The 24,759-nt window shown below is 39.7% G+C and overlaps 4 protein-coding genes and 1 long non-coding RNA gene across 8 annotated transcripts; 2 read left to right on the plus strand and 3 right to left on the minus strand.

The window, feature by feature from the left end:
- The first annotated feature begins 1,048 nt into the window (after positions 1 to 1,048).
- LOC121765810 lies at positions 1,049 to 4,036 on the plus strand. Of its 4 annotated transcripts, none has more exons than XM_042162057.1 (4): positions 1,049 to 1,270; positions 1,484 to 1,550; positions 1,730 to 2,684; positions 3,699 to 4,036. In XM_042162057.1, the coding sequence occupies exons 1-3, from the start codon at positions 1,193 to 1,195 to the stop codon at positions 2,659 to 2,661; spliced, it is 1,077 nt and encodes a 358-aa protein (XP_042017991.1). In that variant the 5' UTR covers positions 1,049 to 1,192; the 3' UTR covers positions 2,662 to 2,684; positions 3,699 to 4,036. The 4 variants fall into 4 exon arrangements, with proteins under 4 accessions (XP_042017991.1, XP_042017990.1, XP_042017989.1 ...); XM_042162056.1 differs by having other exon boundaries at positions 3,730 to 4,036; XM_042162055.1 differs by lacking the exon at positions 3,699 to 4,036 and adding an exon at positions 3,244 to 3,689.
- Positions 4,037 to 4,361: 325 nt separating this feature from the next.
- LOC121765144 (protein EDS1B-like) lies at positions 4,362 to 6,885 on the minus strand. Its single transcript, XM_042161174.1, has 3 exons — positions 6,316 to 6,885; positions 5,249 to 6,013; positions 4,362 to 5,148 (listed from the first exon to the last, which is right to left on the minus strand). Exons 1-3 carry the CDS (start codon positions 6,643 to 6,645, stop codon positions 4,447 to 4,449), a joined length of 1,797 nt encoding a protein of 598 aa, XP_042017108.1. The 5' UTR covers positions 6,646 to 6,885; the 3' UTR covers positions 4,362 to 4,446.
- A 9-nt stretch (positions 6,886 to 6,894) lies between these two features.
- On the minus strand, positions 6,895 to 9,562 carry LOC121765142 (formin-like protein 8). The gene is made up of 2 exons (XM_042161173.1): positions 8,367 to 9,562; positions 6,895 to 8,277 (listed from the first exon to the last, which is right to left on the minus strand). The coding sequence occupies exons 1-2, from the start codon at positions 9,086 to 9,088 to the stop codon at positions 7,071 to 7,073; spliced, it is 1,929 nt and encodes a 642-aa protein (XP_042017107.1). The 5' UTR covers positions 9,089 to 9,562; the 3' UTR covers positions 6,895 to 7,070.
- Positions 9,563 to 12,097: 2,535 nt separating this feature from the next.
- Positions 12,098 to 14,714, plus strand: LOC121766185. Its single transcript, XR_006042922.1, has 2 exons — positions 12,098 to 12,219; positions 13,223 to 14,714. It is a non-coding gene; the product is annotated as an uncharacterized LOC121766185 (long non-coding RNA).
- Positions 14,715 to 15,828: 1,114 nt separating this feature from the next.
- LOC121765799 (two-component response regulator ARR15-like) lies at positions 15,829 to 18,071 on the minus strand. Its single transcript, XM_042162037.1, has 5 exons — positions 17,710 to 18,071; positions 17,550 to 17,626; positions 17,263 to 17,340; positions 17,088 to 17,158; positions 15,829 to 16,644 (listed from the first exon to the last, which is right to left on the minus strand). Exons 1-5 carry the CDS (start codon positions 17,837 to 17,839, stop codon positions 16,389 to 16,391), a joined length of 612 nt encoding a protein of 203 aa, XP_042017971.1. The 5' UTR covers positions 17,840 to 18,071; the 3' UTR covers positions 15,829 to 16,388.
- Between the last annotated feature and the right edge of the window lie 6,688 nt (positions 18,072 to 24,759).

The following is a 24,759-nucleotide window of genomic DNA, read 5'->3' on the forward strand; positions in this document are numbered from 1 at the left end:
TATCGCCGGCTGCAAGGCCTTTTCCATCCATTGGTTTATCGCGTTGGTCGTATAGGCGTCCAACGCTTCGGCCATTCGACGTTCGTACTCCTCAGCATCCCCTCCGCTACCACCACTACCACCACCAGCGTTACTCATTTCGCGTTGTTGCTCTTGTACAGAAATTAAGATAGAGAGAGTACTCGTTAAAACAAGTGGTGCGAATGAAAATGACGAGCAAAGCGCGTATATATAGTGTTTTGGAAAAACAAAAATTCGCGCTAGACGGTGCGCTGGGCGATCCGGGCGCTGCAATAGCGCCGAGCGGATCGCCCAGCGCCACGCGACCACCCAGCGCTGCGCGGTTTCTCTCTCCATTCACCCGTTGGGCGACTGCAATAGACCGCCCAGCGCCGGCGCTCGGCTGGGCGGTCGCTGGGCGGCATTGTGGATGGTCTTAAAAGAATTTCATATTCGGACTATGTTATAATAAAATATTTTAACCAAGGGAAGGCAATGATGTTCACATTTATTATTATGGGAGTTAATGCGGGAATTTAAAACACCACAAAAGATGAAAATTTCGAGAATTGAGGCAAATTCTATTGCCAAAAGAGGTTATGAATTGATATGATCCTAAATTCATCATCTTCGATCATGGAAATTATATATAGTATTTTTTAAAGAAACCATGTTCATAATAGCAATAGATGACCAACACTCTTACGACACGACACCTATGCAATAAATGGGGAAAAAAGGCATTTTGCACTCTTCAATAGAAAATCTACAAACGTATCATCTTAATTTAGGAGTATCTGAATAGTGAATATCACATTTATGATACCTTCCAATTTCCCCAAAACATTGTAACATAAATTTTGAGGTGATTACCAATTCTGCCCTACATTTGTGGCTAAATGTAATTGTTCTAGAATGTTAAATTTACAATTGTGCCCCCCTATGTCATCTCGCATGACTGCCCTCAGTTTCTCGTGATCTTTGCGTGCGACGCGCGACACGTAAGGGTACAAAAGTAATTGCGAGGGCTATATATAGACGGCCAGTGATGTTCGTACAGTCGAAAGGAGAAATGCAAATTGATTTGTGTTATCCAATTTCTTTTTTTGTCAAAATTTCACCGTAGCTTTAATTTTCTCGTTTAATCGATCAATTTAGGGTTTTTCCGATTCGTCACCCAGTCGACTCAGCCATGATTTCCGATTCGATCCCCAACGCGTCTGTCGCTCTTGCCTCATCCAACCCCAAGGATTTGGCCAAGAAGAAAAGGGTTCGTTTTCTGCTCTCGATTTTTCCTCTTATGAGTTTATGCATGCATTGTGAGCTGCATGTTGATTTCTTTCTTGTGAATGGAAATGATATAACTTTTCCCCATTCAAATTCGTGTTTTCGGAATTTTTAGCTCTGGAATTTATGTGGTTTAAAATTCCCAGTTTTCATTGCCGTATAAGTTTTTTGTTAAACAATATTTTTCGAAATTCAGGCCAATCGGTCGGCGAAGTTGAAGCAATGCAAGCTTGATGCTCGCCGGGAACAGTGGCTTTCTCAAGGTATTGGAAACAGCCCCTTTTCCCACCATTTGGAAGCACTATTCTCCTTTCCGTAAAGTGTTTTTGTTTTTTTGCTTTCTTGGATATGATTACTTAAAAGTTATTTTCACTTTGATAGTTTGATTAGTTACTAGTATTTGATGAGCAAACGATTTTATTTATTTTTTTAATCTTTCCAGTGAAGGGTAAGGGTGGGTGTAAGGAGGAGGTGAATGGTGAAGGGGGTCTAATGAAGTTGGAAAACAAGAACATGCCTATAGAGAAGCCGGAGAAAAGTCCAAGGCGTGAGGATGGAATATATATAGATGGATTATCCGTTCACCATTTTAGTGATTTCGAATCCTCGCCCGCTAACAGCCCCACCAGTAGTGCATTGGGCGGAAACGATTCTGGCGTTAATTTTACTTCCAGTTGCCGAAGCAGCAGCAGCAGTAGCTGTAGCACTAATGGTTGCTTTTCGGGTATCATGAGTGAGGAAGATGAAGGGAATGGTGGTGATGATGGATGCTTGGATGATTGGGAGGCTATGGCTGATGCCTTGGCTGCTACGGAAGACAAGCATTTGGGTCATAATCCCAGCTCGGGATATGGATTACCTGTGGAGAAGCATGGAAATACTGCGGTATGTGGTTCTGGGCTGAATTTGGCAAAGCAGCCTTTTTGTGAGAATGATAATCCAAGAGAGAAGCAAGAGAGTGACAGGACATCTGTGCGGATATCTCAAGCAAAATGCCAGGCTTGGAGGCCTGATGATACATTTAGGCCTCAGAGTTTACCCAATTTGTCAAAGCAATATTGTATTGGGTTAAATTCAGATCGGCATTTTGGTCTAGGAGGTTCCGTTTGGGGCTGTAAGAATGTTGGGCCAGTCCCTACATCATGTCCGATTTGCTATGAGGATTTTGATTTCACAGATTCAAGCTTTGTCCCCTGTCTCTGTGGATTCAGGCTCTGCCTTTTCTGTCACAAGAGAATTCTTGAGGAAGATGGGCGTTGTCCTGGCTGCAGGAAGCAGTATGACTACAGCCCTGTTGAAGGAGAAGCCACATTGGATGGAGGGAGCTTGACTTTTCGACTTAATCGTACCTGTAGCATGACAACAAGATCCTAGAAAGAGTCTCCGTTCCTTGATCTGTATGTTAGGTCTCCCTTTTTTCTTGGTGCGCATTCCGTTTGTTGTCGCTTGAAAACTGTTTTTCGCAGTCCTAGATATTGGTATAGAAATTTGATTTTGGAGCACAGAGAAATCAATCTAGCACTCTTATGATTTCAGTTACTTTTATATATATAATTATGTATGTATATATTATGTGTTATCATATGAATAGCTGCACTTATATAGTAATGAGGTGCATAAACATTTTGAAATAAATGCTTTGTTATTTATGATTGAGAAAACTTTGTTTCACTGTATTCTAATAGTTGATTTGTTCCCAGTGGTCATTTCCTTTGAGAAAAAATGGTCTATTTTCCAGAGAATCTGAAAATGCTATGGGTCTCAATATTTGAATCGGTATGCACAAGAAGAATTCAATGTGTATGGGAGGTTGTTATTAACTAAAGAAATTGAGATATAGATAAATATAACTAAATACTGATCTCTATCAGCTTGTGCATACGTAGCTGGCTGAAATCGGATCGGTGAAACCATGAGATTAGTGTGCTGAAATGTTACTGTTATAATGCTTCACAGGCTAGCGTGCAACCATTGAGTTGGTGGTGGATTTGGCTCTTGATGTAGTGAAATGACAGCAGTGAAATGACAGTAATTACAACTTTAAGTGATGACTCAAACAGTCGAATTTGCTTTGTAAGAAGATCCCATTTAATGAACTATTAGTCTTTTAGAGTCTTTTAGATATTTTTCTCTTACACATGCAACCTTTTTTCTGTTTTATTGTTGTGGGGGAGGAGAAAAAAGGCATGCTGGCTTCTCCTTGTGATACGGTGAATAAACCTGAGTCTGAATCAGGGAAGGTCTTGAAGCTTACAGTAATCTATAAATCTATTATACATTGTGGTGCAAACTAATACTACTATTATTCTAATTTTGGTAGCGTTTTGTTGGGCTTAGAGGATGCAAACTGACATGCCTAACGTTGAGACTTTTTTACCTTATATTTCATGTGTTAGCTCATTCTTGAACAGGAAACTCTCTCTTCTTTATCATATTTTGAAGGTATTCCATTTCCTACTAAAGGAACCAGCGGTGATGTATGACATTCTTTCAAAAGTGATGGTGTCATGGTGGTGGTATCTTTTAATGATTTGGAACCATCCATAATCCATTTTCAATGGTAGCCGGTGACTTGGCTGGATTTCACCTATTTTGGGATCAGAAGATTATCTTACAGTACATTAGTTTCAAGTGCAAAGATATATGTTTTGAGTAACAGTGTGGTTCAGAATTCTTTATATGAATTCAGTACTGAATTACTACATTTCAAATGTTTTTTGACCGGTTACTAATACTATTCAACTTGAAATAATTATCTTTAGCTTGTGTCATCCATCTCTCTCTTAAAGTGTATGGATAAGTGAGATGGAAACAAAAGAGAGAAGAGCAGAGTATGCTTGGTTTTGTATAGATCGAAATGCACATCACAAAAGCTGAACTAATGTTGTAATTTATATGATATCATGTGGTAGACAGCATTCAACTTGTGCTGTTTGAGGTTCACACTTTTGTTAAGATGGTAATTTTGTGCTTGTATTTTCTGTAATTTTTTGGAGCTGGGTTTTAATTATTGCTACTATTTTTATGGCATCTGTACTGTGATGTGTTCTTGTACAAGGATATTTAGAGAGAGCTTTTAAAAATCTCTTAGCAAGTGAAGTGGTATTGAGGAATTTTGGGGGTGCATTTAGCCCCACCCATACTTTTCAAAACAAGACTTCAGTATTTTATGAAGGCTGAAATGCAAGAACCAGACCTATGCTCTAGAGGGAGTGTCTTCCACCACTTACTGAAACTAGAACCCTCCAAGAAAACATCTGTCCCCATCCATCCATTACTAACCCATGCATACAAATCTTGCTCCAACCTCAGAACCTCATCCCTAACCTGATCATACGGCTTCGCCCTCAGCTCCTCTACCACTGCCCAAAACGTTGTCTCGGAGCTCCCCCCGGCCACCATCCTCTCTGCGTGCTCCCGCCACTTCTGTGTGAACTTGTACCTCTTCGGCCTTGCTTTCACCATGTAAGGCCCCGTGTCCTCATTTAGCAAGTGTCTGTAGTAGTTCGCTATGTCTAGTGGCTCCATGAGCCGCCTGAACAAGGTCCCTAGCTCTACCCATTCCTTCCTGCCCTCGAACCCATCGGGCAGCTCGTACCGCTTGATCATCTCGACGATCTCGTCCCATATCCCGGAGAGCTCCTGCCTCTTCACATTGGCGTTGAAATCAGTTATATCTTTTTGGATTTTAAAGGTGTCATAGTAGCCAATCTTCTTAATCTCACAGCTAGTCTTGTATTCATGTATCTTCTTTAGTGCTTCTCTTATGGTGTCTTTGTTGGAGTCTATTCTTCTCTGGTTCTCCGTCTTCTGCCTCTCCATCTCGCCAGCAGCGCGAAGGCACAGCCGTGCTTGAGCCGTCTGAAAATCAGTTAGAAAGCATCAAGATCAATTGCTGTCATGATTCTGTGTATGTGTGTGTGTGTGCGTGTGTGTGAAGCATTGAGTGGTAGTATCATACAAGGCCAAGATCATTTAGTGCAGCTGAATAAGATGTAGTGGCTTGAGCATCTAAAGGGATATTTACAAGGCTGTCTAGGTAGATCACATCTTGCATATTTAGGCTCTCTTCCAATTCACTTTCATATAAGAAATGGTCTCTCATCATTTTATGCAGAAATTCTGTGTTTTCTTCCTCGGGGCTGAACTGAAGGCAGAAGAAGAGCATCTGCAGCACGGCGTCCGGGTTGTCAACCACAACAAGCTTCCCGTTCCCCGGACAGAAGAAGAATGTCCCGAAAGGCCGATAAGGGCTGAGCTCAACTATGCTCACAACAGTCTCCAGCAGCAAACTGGTGCACCCCTTGAGGTTGCACGCGGCATGGCTTGCCACAGACAGCGCGTTTCTCATGACTGACAGCAGGAAACCCGATGCTGCAGATGAGTCCTGCAGATGGAACTGTGATCTCGGGTTGAGAGACTCGAGAACGGCATGCAGCCATGGCTGGATGCTCGAGAGAGGAGCCAGGTTTATCCGTGGCACAACATCATGCCTCATCACAAAGTGGAAGAAGCAACGGGACCAGTTCTCGCGCCTCAAAGCATGACAGAAGACATGGTTTCCGGCTAGTGGCGATCCAAAGGTTACACAGAGAGGCATTGTCTGAGAATGGTTGGATCTTATGTATTTCTCAAAGCACCAAATGGCTGCGAGAATGGCCGTTGCACCCCCCGAGGAATGGCCCGCGAAGACGACCTGCTTCCTCTCAGACATAGCTTTCTCCACCTGAGATCCATTTTTGAGTTCAAAGACAGTTCAATTACTAAATAGACTATGTTTATATTGAAGCTCTCATCTTGATAAACAATCCAAAACTTATCCACACACAGCAACATGTGTGTGTGTGTGTGTACCAAACCTTATCACCACCTTGTGGCCCATTTTATCTTTTGGAAATCTCACTTTCTCCTCATGAAAAGTTCAGGCAATCAAGATCATCCAAACCAAACTAAGCCCACAACAAATTCAAGAAAAACAAAAATCTCAATATAAACTAAAAATTCAGTCTATATTCAAGATTTGCATACCTCTGCTGCAAGTGGTGATCTGCTCAATAGGGCATCAAACCTTGTAGCAAAAGCTTCATTTACTAATCCAATCTCTTCATTGCCAACACTCCTGATACATGGAAACTTGGAGACATCAACCTCAACTTCCCCAAATGGATCCCTGGTGTACCAGTCATCAACACACCATGATCCCGGGAAGGCGAAAAGAACATCGTTAGAGCCCCGGGTTTTCTCATGGATGTATGGCTTCCCAGGGGCCTTTTCATGAGCCTTCATGGACAGTCTGCAAGCCCTTTGAATCACATCCTCTTTCAATCCTATCTTCTCTCCTAGCCTCCCTCCAATCATCTTTATGCAAGTTTGTGAACAAGTTGAGAATCAAATTAGAAAGATTTTCTTGAATCTGGGATTTAGATGGATTGGGATGAAGGTGTGTGGTAGTTCCTGTAATGGATGGATGATGATGACATTGACTTGGATTCTCGCTAGACTTGAGATTGGCAAAAAAGATGGTAAAGCAAAAGGTAGTTGGAATTATGTGTGTTTCATGGAATTTTCTAGGAAACTAAGGCAAGCAAAATACGGAGTACTAATTGATTTCACTTCTAAACTGAATTTTTTATTATTTCTATTGTTTGCGTTTAAATTTGTTTGATATAGAAATACATATTCTTGGTCACACTGCAATTGTAAAATCGTAGTTTCTATGTTGCTAGTTTTTAGCGCTTTTTCGAAAGTCGTTGATTAGTTACAACGCCTTATTCATCTACACATCAAAAATCGTCATCGGAATCAGAGCTCGTCCCAAGCCTCTGCGTCGCGAAATAATTCTGCAAATTCTGAAATCTCACAGGCGACCTCGGCGTCGGCGACAATGGCGGCGATGCGCCACCTCTCTTCTTCTCCAACTTCTTCCTAATCTCTCCACAGACTCGATCCACACTCTCCAAAAAATCCTTCACCATCACAAACAGCTGCAACGGATTCCCCCCTTTCACACCCGTCTGATAATAAACGTTCGTCTTCCTCATCAGCTCAACCACCCTCCTCTCCTCCTCCCTCACCACAATCAGCTCCTCCTCGCACCCCTCCAAAAACCCCCACATCTCCGCCGCGAATCTCCCCACCTCCCCTCCGTCGCCCCGCCTCAGCAGCCGCTTGATCTCGTCAACCCTAGCCGCGAGGGCCTCGCACGTGCCGGTCAAACCCTCGTAATCTACACGTGCGGCTCTCTTCACATTGCAAAACTCCGCGTTTAGAGCCTCCACCGCCGGCAACCCTAGCATTAGGCTCTCTCTCTCCTCCATCTCTGTTTCTTCGCCCTTGCGCTTCCCCTCCGATTTCGCGACCTGCTCTACCACGAAATGGAGCAGCGTGGTCTTGCCGTCGGCGCTCTTCACGTCGGAAAGCCTCCGCAGCGATGTGAGATTGAATCCCTGCGCGTTTCCCCAATTCGTGCCGGCGTTGAGTCTGTTTCCGGCTTTGAGGATCGCTTCGAGGAATTTGAAGAAGACGCCGCCGCTTCGGAGCTCGTTGCAGCCTAGCTCGCAAGTCTGCAGCGACTCCTTGAGATGGAGAATCTCCGGCTCGTAGCTTTCTCGGAAGAGCATTGCATTGAAGCGGACGAAGGCTGATGGGATTTCTCGTAGAATGTGGTGAAGGAAAGCCTCCGCGTCGGCGAGTTTCGCCGGATCGCCGGTGAATTGGAGGATTTTGGTGGTTTCCTCTTGTGTTGGGCAGATTTTGGTCAGTTTCTCTAGGGTTTCGGCGTTGAGTCCTCTTCCCTCCATTGCTGCTTCCACGATTTCTCTGCGTGAGATTTGCAGAGATTTGATGACGATTGCTGTGTTTTGGGATTTTCTCGGATGGAGAATGAATATTTGTGTTGATGGAGCTGCAATTGAGCTTGAGTTCTTGTTTCTTTCACTTGGTTTCTGATCGGTATAGCCGAAGAGTGCTTCCATCAGTTCATCATCAACCCTAATCGTCCAAAAAGAATACTCTGTTTGTTCAGTAATCTAAATAGAAACAGCAACAGAGACATCAATTGAGATTGTGAATTTAATTACCTAAATGAGCCGTCATTGATCTCATTCCACACCATGGAATGATCTGTGTTAGCTGTAACTTTGTCCCAGTGCAAAGGCTTGAGTTTGGTTGTGTGAACTCTGTTTTCTTGAATTCTTGGAGCAATGGGTGGTTTGTGAGATAGTGGAGTTAGTTTCGTTGCTAGTTGGGGCGGTGGTGGTGGCCTTGATTTTGGTGGAGGTGGAGGTCGATGTGGCGGCGGTGGTGCCGGCCTTGATTTTGGTGGAGGTCGAGGTGGAGGCGGTGGTGCAGGCCTAGGAGGTAGAGGAGGAGGAGGAGGTGGTGGTGGTGGTCGAGGAGGCGTAGGTGGTGGTGATGGAGGTTGAATTTTTGGGTGTTGAAGCAATGGAAGTTGTTGTATTGGCTCAGGCTTCTCTCCTCTGCTATTCATTCTCTTCACCTCTTCCTCTTCCATCATAGGATTGTACCAAACCTTAGAAAAGCAGCCGCTTTCGAGTTTCCTAAGATACAACACGTCCATTCCTTCCTCATCGACTATCACTCCCTTGAGGGCCGCCCCGCGCTGTCTCAAATCGACTGGTGGTGGGAACTCCCGGCGGAAACTGGACGCCCGTTTCCCGCCATCTGCCCCTCGGGCCAGCCTCAGCCGGTAGATGAGGTAGAACACTATCCCAGCCAAGATCACACTGATCGTGGCCGTGATAGCAACGACCTCGACTATTGTCCGACTGTGTGTGGCCATATCGATGATTTTGAAACGCTGATGCTAACGATTTTTAATATGTTTTCGATGGGAGACGAGCACTGGCTTTGTAGCAAATATTGTAGATTTGTTTGGAAAGAATTTTGTGGCTTTGTTTACTTGTTTTGAACAATGAAGTTTTGAGAGTGTCTAGTTGAGCTGTGGACAATTTCAAAGCTGGTTCATGGTGGTTGAGCTCTGAAATGACTCTGTTATCCATTTCTTTTATGTTGGTTTGGTGGAGGTTTATGAGGGGCTTTGATGTAATTCAATTGATTGGTGGGTTTTAGGTTTATAAGATATGGTTGGTCGAAATGTTTACTATGTCTCATCTGTCATTAATTGTATCGACGACAATTGTCTTTATTTGGGGTTTACAGCTTAGAGTTGTTTTGGTTGTGGCATTTGTATCACATTGTCTTGTCGACTCTTTCAATTTCATATTTCAGTACATTTTGCACATATAATAGTATACCTATACACGTTGGGAATATAGATTTGATCAAAATAGAATTCAGGATTGAAATAGGGCATGTGGTAGATGATTGTAAGGGTCACTTTGTGTGTGATCCATCGTTTTCAAATTAAATTTTGCTTGTGGCCTTGTGGGTTTTAAGCGCAAAGCACATAGCTCATCTAGAGATAATCACCCATTTAGTTGTTGATTACAGCAGTAATCGTTGAATTACTTAGGTGGAAATAATTGGGAAAATTAAGTGCGGGAGCTACTAATAAATGTGCAGTATCACCATGAAATTATTTTTTCTGTTCAAGTATAATGGCTGTTGGATCAATTATTCCAAAATTTATTTCTAACTTTGTAAAACTATTAAATATAATGATATCATCGAGCACATAGCCTATAGGTTTGAATAGTTTATTGAGGAACGAATAATTTATTCCCGTAAATGTTTTCTTTTAAAATAAGTCTCTTTTTGTAGGTTGGAGGAAGTAAGATGGCAATAAATGAATCAACAATACAATATTAATGTGAATTTAATTGACAATTCTTGGGAAGCGTGCTAGAGGACCACTTCTAACTTATAAATGACCTACGAGCCCAAGAGGACCACTTCTAACTTATAAATGACCTTAGAGCATCTCCAATAAGAATAGCTCAGTCATAATCTAGTCACAAACTCCTCATGCCACATTATCAGCATTAAAAACTTTTCATGTCACATCATCAGGACAAACAATTGGACAAGCAATAGGTCGGCCATAGCCTAGCCACAATCAACAAAATTATAAAAATAACAATCACACAAAATACGGAATTCAGCTTACGACACAGATACGAGAAAATGCAATAATTTTATTTAAATTAAAAAAGGTACATTAAAAAAATTACATAATTAAAAAAAAAACTAACGCCGTGCAGTCCTCCGCGCCCACAACTCTTCAATTAAATCCATTTGGAGTCGAATATGAGCTTCCACTTGGCACATGTCGGCATGTGCTTGGAGGCGGTCGGCTTCATCGTGAGGTACCCCACTTCGTACGTTGGGGGCGGCCACGCCGTGGCTTGGACCGGCTTCATTATCGTTGTTGGCCCAACTAGTCAGTTGTACACCTTCATCTTCGACAATCATGTTGTGCAAGATAATACAGGCGTACATTATATCAGCAATGCAGTCGACGTGCCACAAACGCGTTGGACCCATAATTGCCGCCCATCGAGACTGGAGCACACCAAATGCGCGCTCCACGTCCTTGCACGCCGACTCATGCCGTTCTACAAAGTAGGTCTACCTCTCATCTGATGCGCACCTGATCGTCTTCACAAAGACGGGCCACCTAGGGTTTATCCCATCCGCCAAGTAGTAGCTCATATCATGCTGGTTCCCGTTGGTGATAAAACTGATGGTCGGACCGACGCCGTGGCACTGCTCGTTGAAAAGGGGCGACGAGTTGAGGATGTTGAGGTCGTTGTTCGACTCGGCTACCCCAAAATATGCATGTCAAATCCACAGCCGGTAATCAGCTACGACCTCGAGGATCATCGTGGGATTCTTTCCCTTGTAGCCGGTCGTGTAGAACCCTTTCCAGGTAGCGGGGCAGTTCTTCCACTCCCAATGCATACAATCTATGCTGTCTAACATACCCGGGAACCCATGCTTATCCCCATGCATCTGCATCAGCTCCTGGCAGTTTTCGGGGGTAGGGATTCGAAGGTACTGATCACGGAATATTTCAACCACGCCTTGACAGAAATACTTCATACATTCAAGGGTAGTCATCTCACCGATGTGGAGGTACTCGTCCCACATGTCTGCCGCGCCTCCTTAGGCCAACTGCCTGATTGCCGCAGTGCCCTTTTGAATAGGTGTGTGGCCGGGTCTGCCAGCCGCATCGTGTCTGAAGCGGAAACACATATATCGACGCTCCAAAGCGTCAACAATACACATAAACAAGGCCCTGCTCATCCTAAAATGCCGCCTGAAAAGGTTGGTGTTGAACCGCGGCTCCGATGCGAAGTAGTCTTCATATAGCCGCTGATGTGCATCTACGTGATCCCGCTCAATCACTGCTCGGCGGTGGACAACGGGTCGAGGTCGAGGTACCGCCGGCTGTAAGGCCCTTTGTATCAGCCGGTTTATCTCACGGGACGTATAGGCCTCCAACTCTTCGTTCATTCGCCGTTCGTACTGTAACATCCCAAAAATGACTCTAGACGAATTCATTATTCAGGTTAAGAAATATGACGTGAGTGGAATCAAGAAGAAAATCGGAGTTGAATCGGTGATCATAAATATAATGTGATAGGAGTATAAAGTTATCTTTTCACATGAATGAAATCCAGTCTCCTTATGTGAACTATATGTGCCCAAAATTATTACGTGAAGAAGATATTAAAACTGCAAATTTGACTAGAAATATCAAGAGAAATCTATAGAAAAGAAAATACTTATGCATGAATTGAAAGGTGCCACTTGTACACCAAAAATACCATGAAACTAATTAATAATTTGGGGAGACTTTTATAAACCCAAAATAACACTATTCATCCTCATTTTCATCCCTAAAGTCGTGCCCTCCGTAGCCAAGGAGTTCCAAGCTTTCATCTTCAAATTTTAACCCCGTTTCTCAACGTATTGAATATCCGATCGAGCAATCTGTGTTAAATCAAGGTAGCTCTTCATTCTATAATGTTTTGAAGATTGAAAATTTATATATCTTGGACTTTAAAACTTTTAGGGATCGTCCTCCATAGGTGTTGAAATTGATGGCTCAATTGTTGTATTAGTGTCGAATATGTTACGTTTAGACGCCCTAAAGCATGTTTTGATCCTTGATTTTGAAGTTATGAAATTTTTTCCGTATAATTGCTAATGGAACTGAAAATATACCTTAGGTAGATGGTTTTGGGTGTTATATGTTCACAATAGATGAAATGAATATTTAAAAGATGATTAAATATGAATTGAGATAAAATCTTGATGAGAATCAAACCCTCTGTTCTGCCTCCTCCTAGTTTGAATTATTAAGCATGTTTAGATATGTTAAAACTTTGGTTTAACAATTTCTATAATAACTATGATGAGTCTAAAGGATCTCTAATTTATATGGAGAATTTAGGAGTTTGTTTACTATGTGTATAAATTGTTTGAACCATATGACCATAAACTGTCAAAAATTCTAGTACACTACCATATTTTGGTATGTGTTATCCGAAATATTCAGGGCATTTAAGATCGATGAAAACTTTATTGCGTAATTTCTAAATTAACTATAAGGTGTTTAGTTGTTCTCTAAATTTTGTGATTAGTTAAAGAGTACAAATACTATTTATAAAAATTGTGTAGAAAATATTGCCAGAAACTGTTCGATTTTGTTAGTCTCTGGCAAAAGGAGAATATCTCTCAAACCATTAGGAATTTTTGAGTGAATCTTGTTTCATTGTAAAATAGACTTCATGGGGTATTTAAAAAATATTATATTAAGCCTCTAAATCCTTTTTAATAGATATAGAACATTAATGAGAAATCAGTCCAGTGCATTTGTTATATAAGAAGTTAAATGATGAATCAATGAATTACTATACATGTGGGATATTAAATAAGGTTAAAGGAAAGAGTTTAGCTCATAGTAGTATTCGTTTTCTATAAATTAATGTGGATTGCATGTGATTAGTAAGTAAAACGAGAGGTTTCACGGCGATAGCCGAAATGGAAGAAAAAGGGATCCAGAGTGACTGGAACATTAAGATGGAAAAAGGGCTTATGCTCATAAGCCTGTCAGGTAGCATGCTCAATACTTAAATGGTCTAATTCTCTTATGTGTTTTAATGTGTTTATTATGTGACATATTGCTTGATAAATTATGATTAATTATGTGATAAAAGACTTATGAGGTAAAATATGAAAGTAAGATGAATTATTGAATGATTTGGTAATGAAGTATGAAAAGGAAAGAATATGATTGTGACTATAAAGATGGTGAGATATATACAAATAAGATTTACATGTAAAATATGTCTGATCGATCTGTGATGACGTCTGATCTGTCCTACATCTGATGACATAGGACAGCAGCGCTGCATTATTTGTGATCACTCGTCTTTTGGATAACCGAAGTGAGGATCGTCTGTTATCTGATGGGCCCTATCTGATCTGTCTGATATGCACCCTCATGGGTGGTCTGATCAACTGTCTGATATGCACCCTCATGGGTGATATGATTATCTGTATGCACCCTAAATGGGTGGTCAGTGCGGAGTCCTCTCAATGACAAAATCCGCGTCCGTATCTGATTATCTGATTCTGATTCTGATTTTGATTCTGATCCTGATCTGGTCCGCGTACCCTAGTCTGTCACTAAGCACATTAAGGGCCCATATGTGAAAGTTATGTGTTAGTGTGGATCAAAATATTCGTGATGATATATGTGACAATACGCGTATGATAATATATAAGTTATAATATGAGATTTGGTGAAATATCTGTTATATTATACGTGAAAATGGATTATGTTACATAATTATGTTGAATTTTGATAAAAATATTGAGAATCTGAGATTTAAAGTCGTAGATGAAGATGTGACTACTGGTACGGGTATGTAGATACGTGTAATGTCGTCTGTGATTTGTCTATGTTAATGTGTGGATATCATGTGGAATATTAGATGCTTCATATGAATGCTGATGACTGTTGATAAATTCTGGGTTTGATTTTGCCTATTGTTGGGTTCTGGGCATGTGTTGGTTATAGAGGAGATGCTGCCCAATTTATGTTAGAAATTAATAAGACAATAATAATATGATATATGCGGTAATGTTTGGTAAATAAAATAATAAGAATTTAAAGAATTTTAAAGTTGTATGATTATTGCTTGTAGAGAATTTTGGCTGAAGTGTTGGGTGTGCTACAGGTTTATCGGCATTGGGGAGTATCGGTCGATGTTCATTCAAGTCTACGTCAGTGTTGCATCCTCGTCGGGTCACTGAATGCTATCTGTGGTATATAGTGGTGGCATGTTTAGAAATCCGATTATGATATTCTAAAATCAGTTGCGTTGTAGTTTAATGTTGATAAATTAGTTTTCGAGGAAATATAAACTTATATGCTTTTATATGTAAGTAATGGTCTCAATTGGTTACGATAATGAAATTTTAAATTGTCATAATTGATGGCGCCTCTTTCGTGACATCACATATTCGACCGGTAGATGGTCGGGTAGGGGGTGTTACACGTACTCCTCAGCATCCCCACCACTACCACCCGCGCTACTCATTTCGCGTTGTTGATTTTGTACAGGAATTAAGATAGAGAGAAAACTCGTTAAAACAAGTGGTGCGAATGAAAATGACGTGCAAATTGCGTATATATAGTGTTTCGAAAATTAAATAAAATAAAAAATTAAAAATCGGCTGGGCGATCGCTCGCTGATCGAGAGCATGCAATGGCGCTCGGGAATCGGCGTGCGCTCGCCGATTTGGCACTGGCCAGCTGCAATGGTTCGGTGAGCGGACCGGCCAGCACCGGGAATCGGCTAGCCGGTCCGCTCGCCGCCATTGTGGATGCTCTAACAAGTAATCCATCAGTTCCATTATATGTTAGTAACACATTTTTGGCACATGTTTTTAGGTAGTAGTATTTAGTAGTTAAATAAAGAGAATAAAGTAGGAGTGCTAGAAGAATGTATAAAGTAAAAAAAGATAGATGAACAGTATAAAAGGGAATACGTCTCACTTAATATTGGATGGAGGGAGTAACAACTTAGATGATAAATTGGATTGAAGTAGCTTAGATACATTCGACTTTTTAACTCAAGATAGGTTTAATTCTTTTTTTGGATATTTCAAATATATAAACTTGTATTCTAAAATATATATAATTTTTTTTCAAATCACTTATTCATATACCTCTGTTTAATTCTTTAGTTAGCAGTTTAACGTCAACTAAACATCAAAATAAACATGAGCATGCTAGCAAGTTTACTGCATAACTTTTCACAAATTATTTTTCTTAATCCATGTGTCTTACTTTAAGTATTTAACATGCAATGTTGCTGCTAAATCAGAAAATATCTAATAAAATTTCTTTAAAGCAAAAGTGGTGTTCACAGTAAATTGAGTGATAATGGTCCGCACCAATTAGTATTTTGTCTCAGGTGGGCGATCTTTAGATTATTGTTTAATCTACTGTAATAAGTAATTATTTCAAGGAAAGGCAAAACATTGGCATATAACCTTTGGAGAAAGCAAAGCCTTTAATCTTCTTTGGATAGGGAAGGAAAATTTGAGATCAAACCCTTTTTTTTATTTGTGGTAATAGATTCTCTTTTCAAAAGAGAGGACGCAAAAAATTCTCTTCTGCCAGATACACAGAAAAAAAAAAGTGAAGCTTCGATTTGCAAATATTTCTACTACTATTTGTTAGCTGACACGGATTTAATTATTTACCACCAAATTTTCAATCCCTATTTCCTAAATATCTACCAACCAAATGTTCAAAAATAGAAATCCGAGGCAGCACGAACCATTGAAAAAATCTGCATCCTCGTTTGCCTTCAAACATCTTTCTTGAATATCTTGACTCTCAGTTTTCATGTAATCCCAGGCTCCTCTAAAGCGCTGAAGGGCAGTTACAAGCTGCTGCCCAACAAAATGTTGTGTATGGGCTTAACCATCGAGCGGCCAGCAGCCCGAGTGCTTAAATGTGCCATAGGCCCATAGCTGAAACTGATATTGGTGACAAGAGGGGCACAGTTCACAACTGAGGACAGACGAGGAGCAAGAATCATCACGACGTGTATGTCACAACTCACAACCAAGCCCTAAACGTCGAGCAGCCGATCTCAATCAGTGGCCAGTAGCCTCGAGCGCTTACTTAGAGGCTTACAGTGTGCCATTGCGGATACTGATATTGGAGACAAGGGGTGATCGCGGTCGCAGCTGAGGACAGATGAGGAGCAAGAATCATCACGAGTCTTCCTCTTGCGTCCCACCACATCCCTCTCTTCTCCTCCTCTCAACATGAAATCTCTCAACCTCTCCACATCCGAGAGCTGCACCGGTTTCATAAGGAAGTCCTCTGCCCCTTCTTCCAAGCACCTAAATGAGTGACACACAGTTCAGCATAATGTTTCATATTCAGAATTTAATGGTCAGTTTTTCCAACTCAAACACGTCTAACACAGTCAATGACTCAGTATCAATGAATCTCTAAGAATTTCCTAAACTGGTCAAAATATGGATACGAATATTCATAAGCAAAGCAAAAATCGTAAAACTAGTTGAAGACATATCTGATATGCATAATGCTAATGACTATATTATCAATGACCAAGTTGTGTTGATAAAAGGCTATATTTCCATATGCTAAAAACTAGTTCAATGAAGCTCTTACAATTTCCGTAAGTGATCAGAATTTGGATATGCAGTTCATAAGCAAACAAAAACAGCAAAACTACTTTATGACAGATCTAATATGCAACTAGAACATAAAATTAAAATGAATCAATTTCTTAACAGCAAAAAGGGGCCCGAATCAATACCTATCAATTCGAGCCAAAATGTTCTCAGATGACATGATCACCACCGGTATTTGCCTCAACTTTGTCGAGCCCTGTCAAGAGAGGAAGGCAAACATGTTGTCATCAAAATAAATAAATCATTCTCAGTTTTGAAACGAAGTAAATTATGATCCCACAAAAGCTATCAAACACCAACCTTAATCTTCTTTAGCAGTTCATATCCAGTCATTCCAGGCATGGAATAGTCCGTGATTATCAGATTCACCTTCAAGTCCTGAAACAGATACATCAATAATCATCAAACAAATACTCATAGATATCAAATATTCTGCAGAAATGTCAGATTAAGCAAAATTGAAATTGATCCAATTGTCTTTAATAGCCAAAGTTTGAAATGAAAAACATCAAACACAAAGATTAAATTTTTAAGTCCTTGATTCAAACATTGTACATCAGCAGAGTAAAAAAATTGTGTGTTCTTACATCAAATCCAAGAGAGCTTCTCTCCCCATCTATGCCCAAATACTGCAGAGCTCTACTCCCACTTTCCACAGCAGTCACTGCAAATGACAACCAAATTAACTTCAGCAACCAACCATAATATAATCCCTCACACTAAAACATACAGAGCTGAAACACACACCTTTGCAGCAAGAAATCTTGAGCAACCGCTCGATGACCTTCCTATCAATAATACTGTCATCCACAGCTAGAACATGGAATTCTTGATCACCGCTTGAAGAGCAACCGCTCCCGATATCTTGAAGAGCCATTTCCCTCTCCTGGGATTTTCCACAAACACCTCAGCTGCAACTATATGCTTGGGAGAGATGAATATACACATTTGGGAAACAAAGCATCAGTTTTGTATATATATGAGGGGTGGTTGGCTTTGGTTGAATTGAGTGAATGAATGGTGGGTGGGATTGGAAGATCACGGAGAGAGAAAGAGATCTGCTTTTGGGAAACGAAAAGACAAAAAGCAGAAACAGGGGAAATCTTTGCAAATCTACTTCGCACTATATAGCCGACTTGTCGCTTTTATATGACAGTTTCAACTCCTGAAACAATAAAAAAAATGGGTAGCAAGATCAAGATTTTGCCATTATTTTGTTGGTTTAATAAATTGTTTTCGCACGGGTTTCATTGCTTGGTGCAATAACGTGTGAAATTCGATCTGATTTCATGTCTGCTGGGGTGAAATTTTGCGGTGGAAAAGGTAAAAAAGGGTAACAAACAGTAAAAAAAAAAAAGTGAGTGGTCATTCACATATGTGTGGGCCTGCGGTTGACTAGTCTTGGATCTCGAGCTTCATTCCACATTTCCATTCATTTTTTTTGTTGATTGAGTCACCAAATTTGATCAATTTCGTTTTGAATCTTTCAAAATTTTAATTAAATAATACTAGTATTACTAGTACGAAGTTTCATGGAAGAAGTTGGAGATTATAAGTGGTGAATAATGTTATGTAAATTAAATTGTACTTTACGAAGCAGGTTTAATATACTTTGATGTGATTATTGGCTCATTTTTAGTTAAGGGAGCAATTAATGACGATAGCGGCGGTGACAGGAGCAGAAAAATAGAGAGAGGTTTGAGCAAACAAGAAAAAATGACAGAATAAAATATGGAAGTAGGAGTCAATAAATTTTTTTTTATTTTAGAGCATCTGCAATGGGCGGACGATAGCACGCCCGATGGCGCACATCGTCCGCACCCATTGCGAATGCGCGCCATATGGCGCGGACGATAGTCGCGCCCTATACTTCAGTTGCGGAGGATAGCGCGGACGATGGTAGGCCATCGTCCGCGCCATCGTCCGCCCCATTGCGGCTGTCGCGGACGATGGCCGCGGACGATAGACATCGTCCGGGCCATCGTCCGCCCCATTGTGGAGGTCAGGGACGATCGACCGCGGATGAGGGCACGCGGTTTCATTTTGTTATAAATACCGTTCATTTGTAACATTTCATTTCACGCGATTTCATTTTCGAAACTTACATTTACATAATTACTACGAAATGGATTCAAGCCCTAATAGTCCTACGTTTAACGCAGGGGCGCATTACCGGGTACAGAACCCGGCGATTATCGTTCGTTCGACACCAACACCCATTATGATCCCGATTTCAGTACGGAATGGTATGGGTTGTCTGACATGGAGCCATCTCCGCACCGTCCAACCGCAGCGGCCGATCCCGACCCCGCAGCGACCGCTTCCGCCCCGGCCAGAAAGAAGCGGAACCGGCAGCGGGCGCAGAAGTTGCCCTCGGCCGTACGAACTACAACGACGACGAAACTCTCACTTTGGCCCGGTGTTGGGTAGATATATCGGAAGATCCGATATTCGCGAACAACCAGCGACAGATCGCGTACTGAGAACGCATCGCGGACCTCTACAATTCGGTCAAGCCGCCGACCGCGTACAAGCGCAAGCGTGAGCAACTCCGCAAGCACTGGGATCAAGTCAAGAAGCAAGTGAACTTGTACGCGGCGGAGTTCGAGAAGTTCACGCGGTCATAGGTGAGCGGCGAGAGCGCGAGCGACGTGCGCACTAAAGCGATGTTGTCGTACCGGTCGATGTTCGGCGATTTCAAGCACGAGGCCATTTGGGCGCTCTTGAGGGAGAAGCAGAAGTTCCAAGGTGGAATTCTGCACACTGGTGCGCCGAAGAGGACGAAGGTCACCGAAGTTGGTGACTACACGAGCAGCGGCAGCGGCAGTCACCCGGTTGACCTCAACCGGGCGTACGTGGATGAAGGGAGTTCCGGCACACCGGTGTCCTTCCGGCGTCCTCCCGGCGTCAAGGCTGCGAAGGCCAAGGGGAAGGCGACCGCGACCTCATTGTCGACCGCTGCAACCCAAGCTCCAGTCCCGGTAGAGCTCCCGACCCAGACGGCCACCGCGTTTGAGTCTTTAGCAACAGCGTCGATGGCAAGGACGATGTTGCAGACGCACAGGGCCCTCAAGAAGTGTACAGACCCCGACGAAGCCGAATATCTCCGGGCGTTACTCGATGAGCTGCATCGGAAGTTGAGAATTGGTCCGACTTAGTTTTTTTTATTAGTTCAATGATGTAACTTTTTTTTATTAAAACTTCGCCGTTTGTTATTTAGACCGTTTTTTATTTACTCGTTACTTGTTATTTGAAAACAGTTAAATTAATTAAACAAAACAATAAATTGATGATGTGGTGCGCCATAGGGCGCACCTTAGGGCGTCCCACTGAAGATGGGGAGGTAGGAGGATAAAACTGCTGACGTGGCGCGCCATAGGGCACGCCTTAAGGCGCCCCATTACTAATGCTCTTACATTAAATACTTATATTGTTTTAGTGGTTTTACTCTCATGACATTCATTGCATGTAGTAGATATTTTCATTTGTCAATTCAACTTCAATTGTTCCCAAATTTAGTTTTGATGGTACTATTATGAATTTTTAAAACACTATGATATAATTTAAATTTTAAAAATTATGAAACATATCATAATTAGTGTACTTTTCTTATATATTTTTCAAATGGTCCGAATAGATATATGTTGATAGATCTAGCACGTCCAATTGTGATGCTGTCTTATTATTGTCTGCAATAATACTATTAAGAAGTATACATTTTTTAAATGATTGAAATAATGCAAAAAAAATATTATTATAATTAATTACATAGATGAAATTTTATGAAAAAACAAATAAAAGTCTTTTAAATTAATGATTGGGTTTAGAATCTATTAAAGTGTGGATTTGTGCTAGAAGCTTCATTCATGTGCACGCCGATGAATAATTTATTGCATATAGTATGAATTTTGTTGCATATGTTGCTAGTTAGATTAATACTTCAAGCAATATTAGTTTAATTTGTATAGTTATAGTAGCAGCAGTAGTAGTAGTATGAAATGCATTTCAATGTTGCTAGCTAGCCAGTAGAGTAATTATTATAAGAGCATCCACAATGGCGGCGAGCGGACTGGCTAGCCGATCTCCGGCGCTCACCGGTTCGCTCGCCGAACGATTGTAACCGGCGAGCGCCATTTCGGCGAAAAATCGGCGAGCGCACACCGATTCGTGAGCGCTGGGCGATGCGCTCGCCGGTCCGCTCGCCGCCATTGCAGGCTCCGGACCGGCGAGCGAAATTTTCTTTTTTTAAAAAAATTTTCGTAACACTATCTATACGCGTTTTGCACGTCATTTTCATTCGCACCACTTGTTTGAACGAGTACTCTCTCTATCTTAAATAATGTAATTTTTTTTTAAATTAATGTAATTTTTTAAAAATTAATATTTTTTTTAATATATATTTTTTAAATTAATGTTTTTTTAATGTATTTTTTTAATTTAAATAATATTATTGAATTTTCGCGTATCTGTGTCGTAAATTTAAATTCCGTATTTTGTGTGATTGTCAATTATTTGTTTTATATAATTAGGAGTGATGTGACTGGGCTATTGCTGGGCTATTTCCTTGTCCTGATGATGTGGCAGGAGGATTTTTAGTGCTGATGATGTGGTATGAGGAGTTTGTGGCTGGGCTATTGCTGGGCGAAAGCCATTGTGGATGCTCTAAGCAATGCTAGTTTAATAAGTACAAATAACTATGAAATGTAGTTGTGAAATTATTTTAGTGGGATAGGTAGCTATAATTATCATATTATTATTCATTTAGAATTATTATTCATTTAGAATTGTATTGTGAAATTCAATCTCATAAATCAAACATTATATATATTTAATATCGAGATATAATTTTACTAATTGAACGGACTCTTAATACGGTGTATTAGTCTTTGCAAAAAAAGAATAGGGAATATAGCGTTCATTTTCAATATTTGAGGACCCCCAACTATTTATTCGATCATTTTCCTCTTAAAACCAAAATCCAAACTAACAGTGTTAACACTTATGAGTTACTAGATGTAATATGGTTTTAATTTCATAGTCAATGTTTTAAAATTTTAATCAAATGTATTGGAATATAATAATCTATCGTCAATGACAATCAAGCACATAATACACACTCATATTATCACTTCAAATATGAAAATAATTATGTGTGGAAAATATTCCACCAAGATGGAATCTTGTTACTCAGATTTCTAGATTACTATGTGGAAAACAATAAGCCGAATTTAGTTGACTACAACAATGAAGATTTGAGAAAAGTGTTTACCAAATCTTGAAAAAGATAAAGAGAAATCGGAGACCGGCTTGAAGACGAACCGGAGACCGGGTCAATACATTGGTTTGAAATGATTTTATTTTAGAGGGAACATCATTTTAGATCTACGAACTTTGTGAAAGTATCATTTTAGGTCCGTGAACTTTGAAAATATCATTTTAGGTCCGTGAACTTTGAGTTAGTATCATTTGAGATACTTTTTACTATTTCCAAGTTTTTTTGGACGAAAATACCCCAAATACCTTAAAGTGTATATATTTTTAATAAATTTATCATATACTCATATTTTTTCATAAATATCTTTATAATATATTTTTGATAAATTTTCTAAATATAATTTGACCTTAAATATTATCACTTAATTTTGTGACATGCAAGTAAAATTGTTTCTTCAATTTTTTATATTATTTTTTTAAAATTGAATAAAGAACTTTTCTTTAATAATAAAAAATTGAATAAAGATATTATTATAAATATCTTTACAATATATTTTTGACAAATTTTCTAAATATAATTTGACCTTCAATATTATCATTTAATTTTGTGACATGCAAGAAAAGATCTTTATTCAATTTTTTATTATTAAAGAAAAGTTCTTTATTCAATTTAAAAAAAAATTAATATAAAAAATTGAAGAAGCAATGTTACTTGCATGTCACAAAATTAAGTGATAATATTTAAGGTCAAATTATATTTAGAAAATTTGTCAAAAATATATTGTAAAGATATTTATGAAAAAATATGAGTATATGATAAATTTATTAAAAATATATACACTTTAAGGTATTGGGGGTATTTTCATCCAAAAAAACTTGGAAATAGTAAAAAGTATCTCAAATGATACTAATTCAAAGTTCACGGACCTAAAATGATATTTTCAAAGTTCACGGACCTTAAATGATATTTTGTCAAAGTTCATATACCTAAAATGATTTCCCTCTTTATTTTATTACTATAAAAATGTTTGAAATGAATGAGGAAAATCCGCCGAACAAGACACGTGTTTCTGTAACCAAAGATGATGTCATCAATATCTAAGCCTAGATTTGTGTCCCACAGAAAAGATTCTAGCAATCCAACTCTAAATTCTTTCTATCAACTTCCAACTACCTCATAATCATTCATTCCTTAAATACAATTAGTATTTAGACCATCCACTACGGGTCTCGTCGGCGTCTCACGTCTCGTCCCGGAGAGACGGGACCCCGGCGCGACGCGTTGCAGCTCGCCTTCCCATCCCGGGTCGCGTCCCGTCGAGCCAAGAGACGGGCTGTCTCGCCACGCGCCTAGGTGACGTAGCGCGACCCGGGGTCGTGCGTGACGCCCACTCGCCGGCCCGCGAGTGGGCGTCGTCACGTGCTGATGCAATAAATATTTTTTAAAAAAATTCAAATTTTAAAAAAATAAAATAAAAATAAAAGAAAAAAAATTCTAAAGGTAATAATACCGTTTTTTTGTTTTTTTTCAAATTTTTTGATTTTTAATTAATTTTTTTACTCTATAAATACTCTTAAACTCATCCTCATTTCACATACAAATACACATCTATTCTTCCTATCATCTAAATTTTCTCTCAAATTTTCTTTAAATTATTTTATTTTTCTTTAAATTTGAATTTTAAATTATGTTGTGTGTTTTTTAATAAAGTGTATTTTTTAATAAAGTGTGTTTGTTTTAATTGAATTGGGTTGGGAAAAAAAATAAAAATGAAATTGAATAAATAGTAATTAAGGGACGGAATAAGGGACGGAGCGTTGCAGGTTCCATGCCTTAGTTAAGGGATGGAGGAAAAAAGGACAGTGGGGCCCTTAAATAGTGGTCAAATAGTAGTTAAGGGACGGTATAGAGACAGCGTAGTGGATGGTCTTAGTGCTACGAAAAAGATTAGATAGAAAATCCGATAATGATGAAAGTAATCACATTTTTATACTAATTTTTTACACTTTTTTTCATTATTTTTACTCCATGGACATTTTCATCCGTTTATATTTGTGATTGTTCTCCTTCTCTCATGTAATATTGTATTTTGCTTGTCGTACTTATTTCACGCTATTTTTTTGTTTGTTTTGACTCATCATTTACCTCATTTCACTTAATAAACACGTGATACCCACCCAACTATATCATCCCTTTATTTTATTAAATTTTTACATTCTATGAATGGACATTTAGCTGTCAAATTCCCCATTTCATTTTTACCACGTGTTGTTGGTAAAAATGATCCTATAGTGTTATTTTGATCTTGATCAAATCATACCAATTTTAATCCAAAAAATAAAACTGGTGATCTGGGTGGAGACGTGGAGTTCTTACGTGCAAAAAACAAGTATTTTTGAGCTTGTCGATATGTTCCATGTTACTCCTCTATTTATACCACCCCTCTGAATTAGAAGCACTTTTTATATCAGAATTATATTCAAGGTTTGGGAATGTGAAATCTTTACAACCGAGATGTGAATGTTTCATGTAGACAAACAAACAGAGGAGCTACTACTTTAAGACAATTCTTATAAATAACT

The sequence above is a fragment of the Salvia splendens genome, chromosome 14, assembly GCF_004379255.2.
Source record: "Salvia splendens isolate huo1 chromosome 14, SspV2, whole genome shotgun sequence".
NCBI classification, from domain to species: domain Eukaryota; kingdom Viridiplantae; phylum Streptophyta; class Magnoliopsida; order Lamiales; family Lamiaceae; genus Salvia; species Salvia splendens.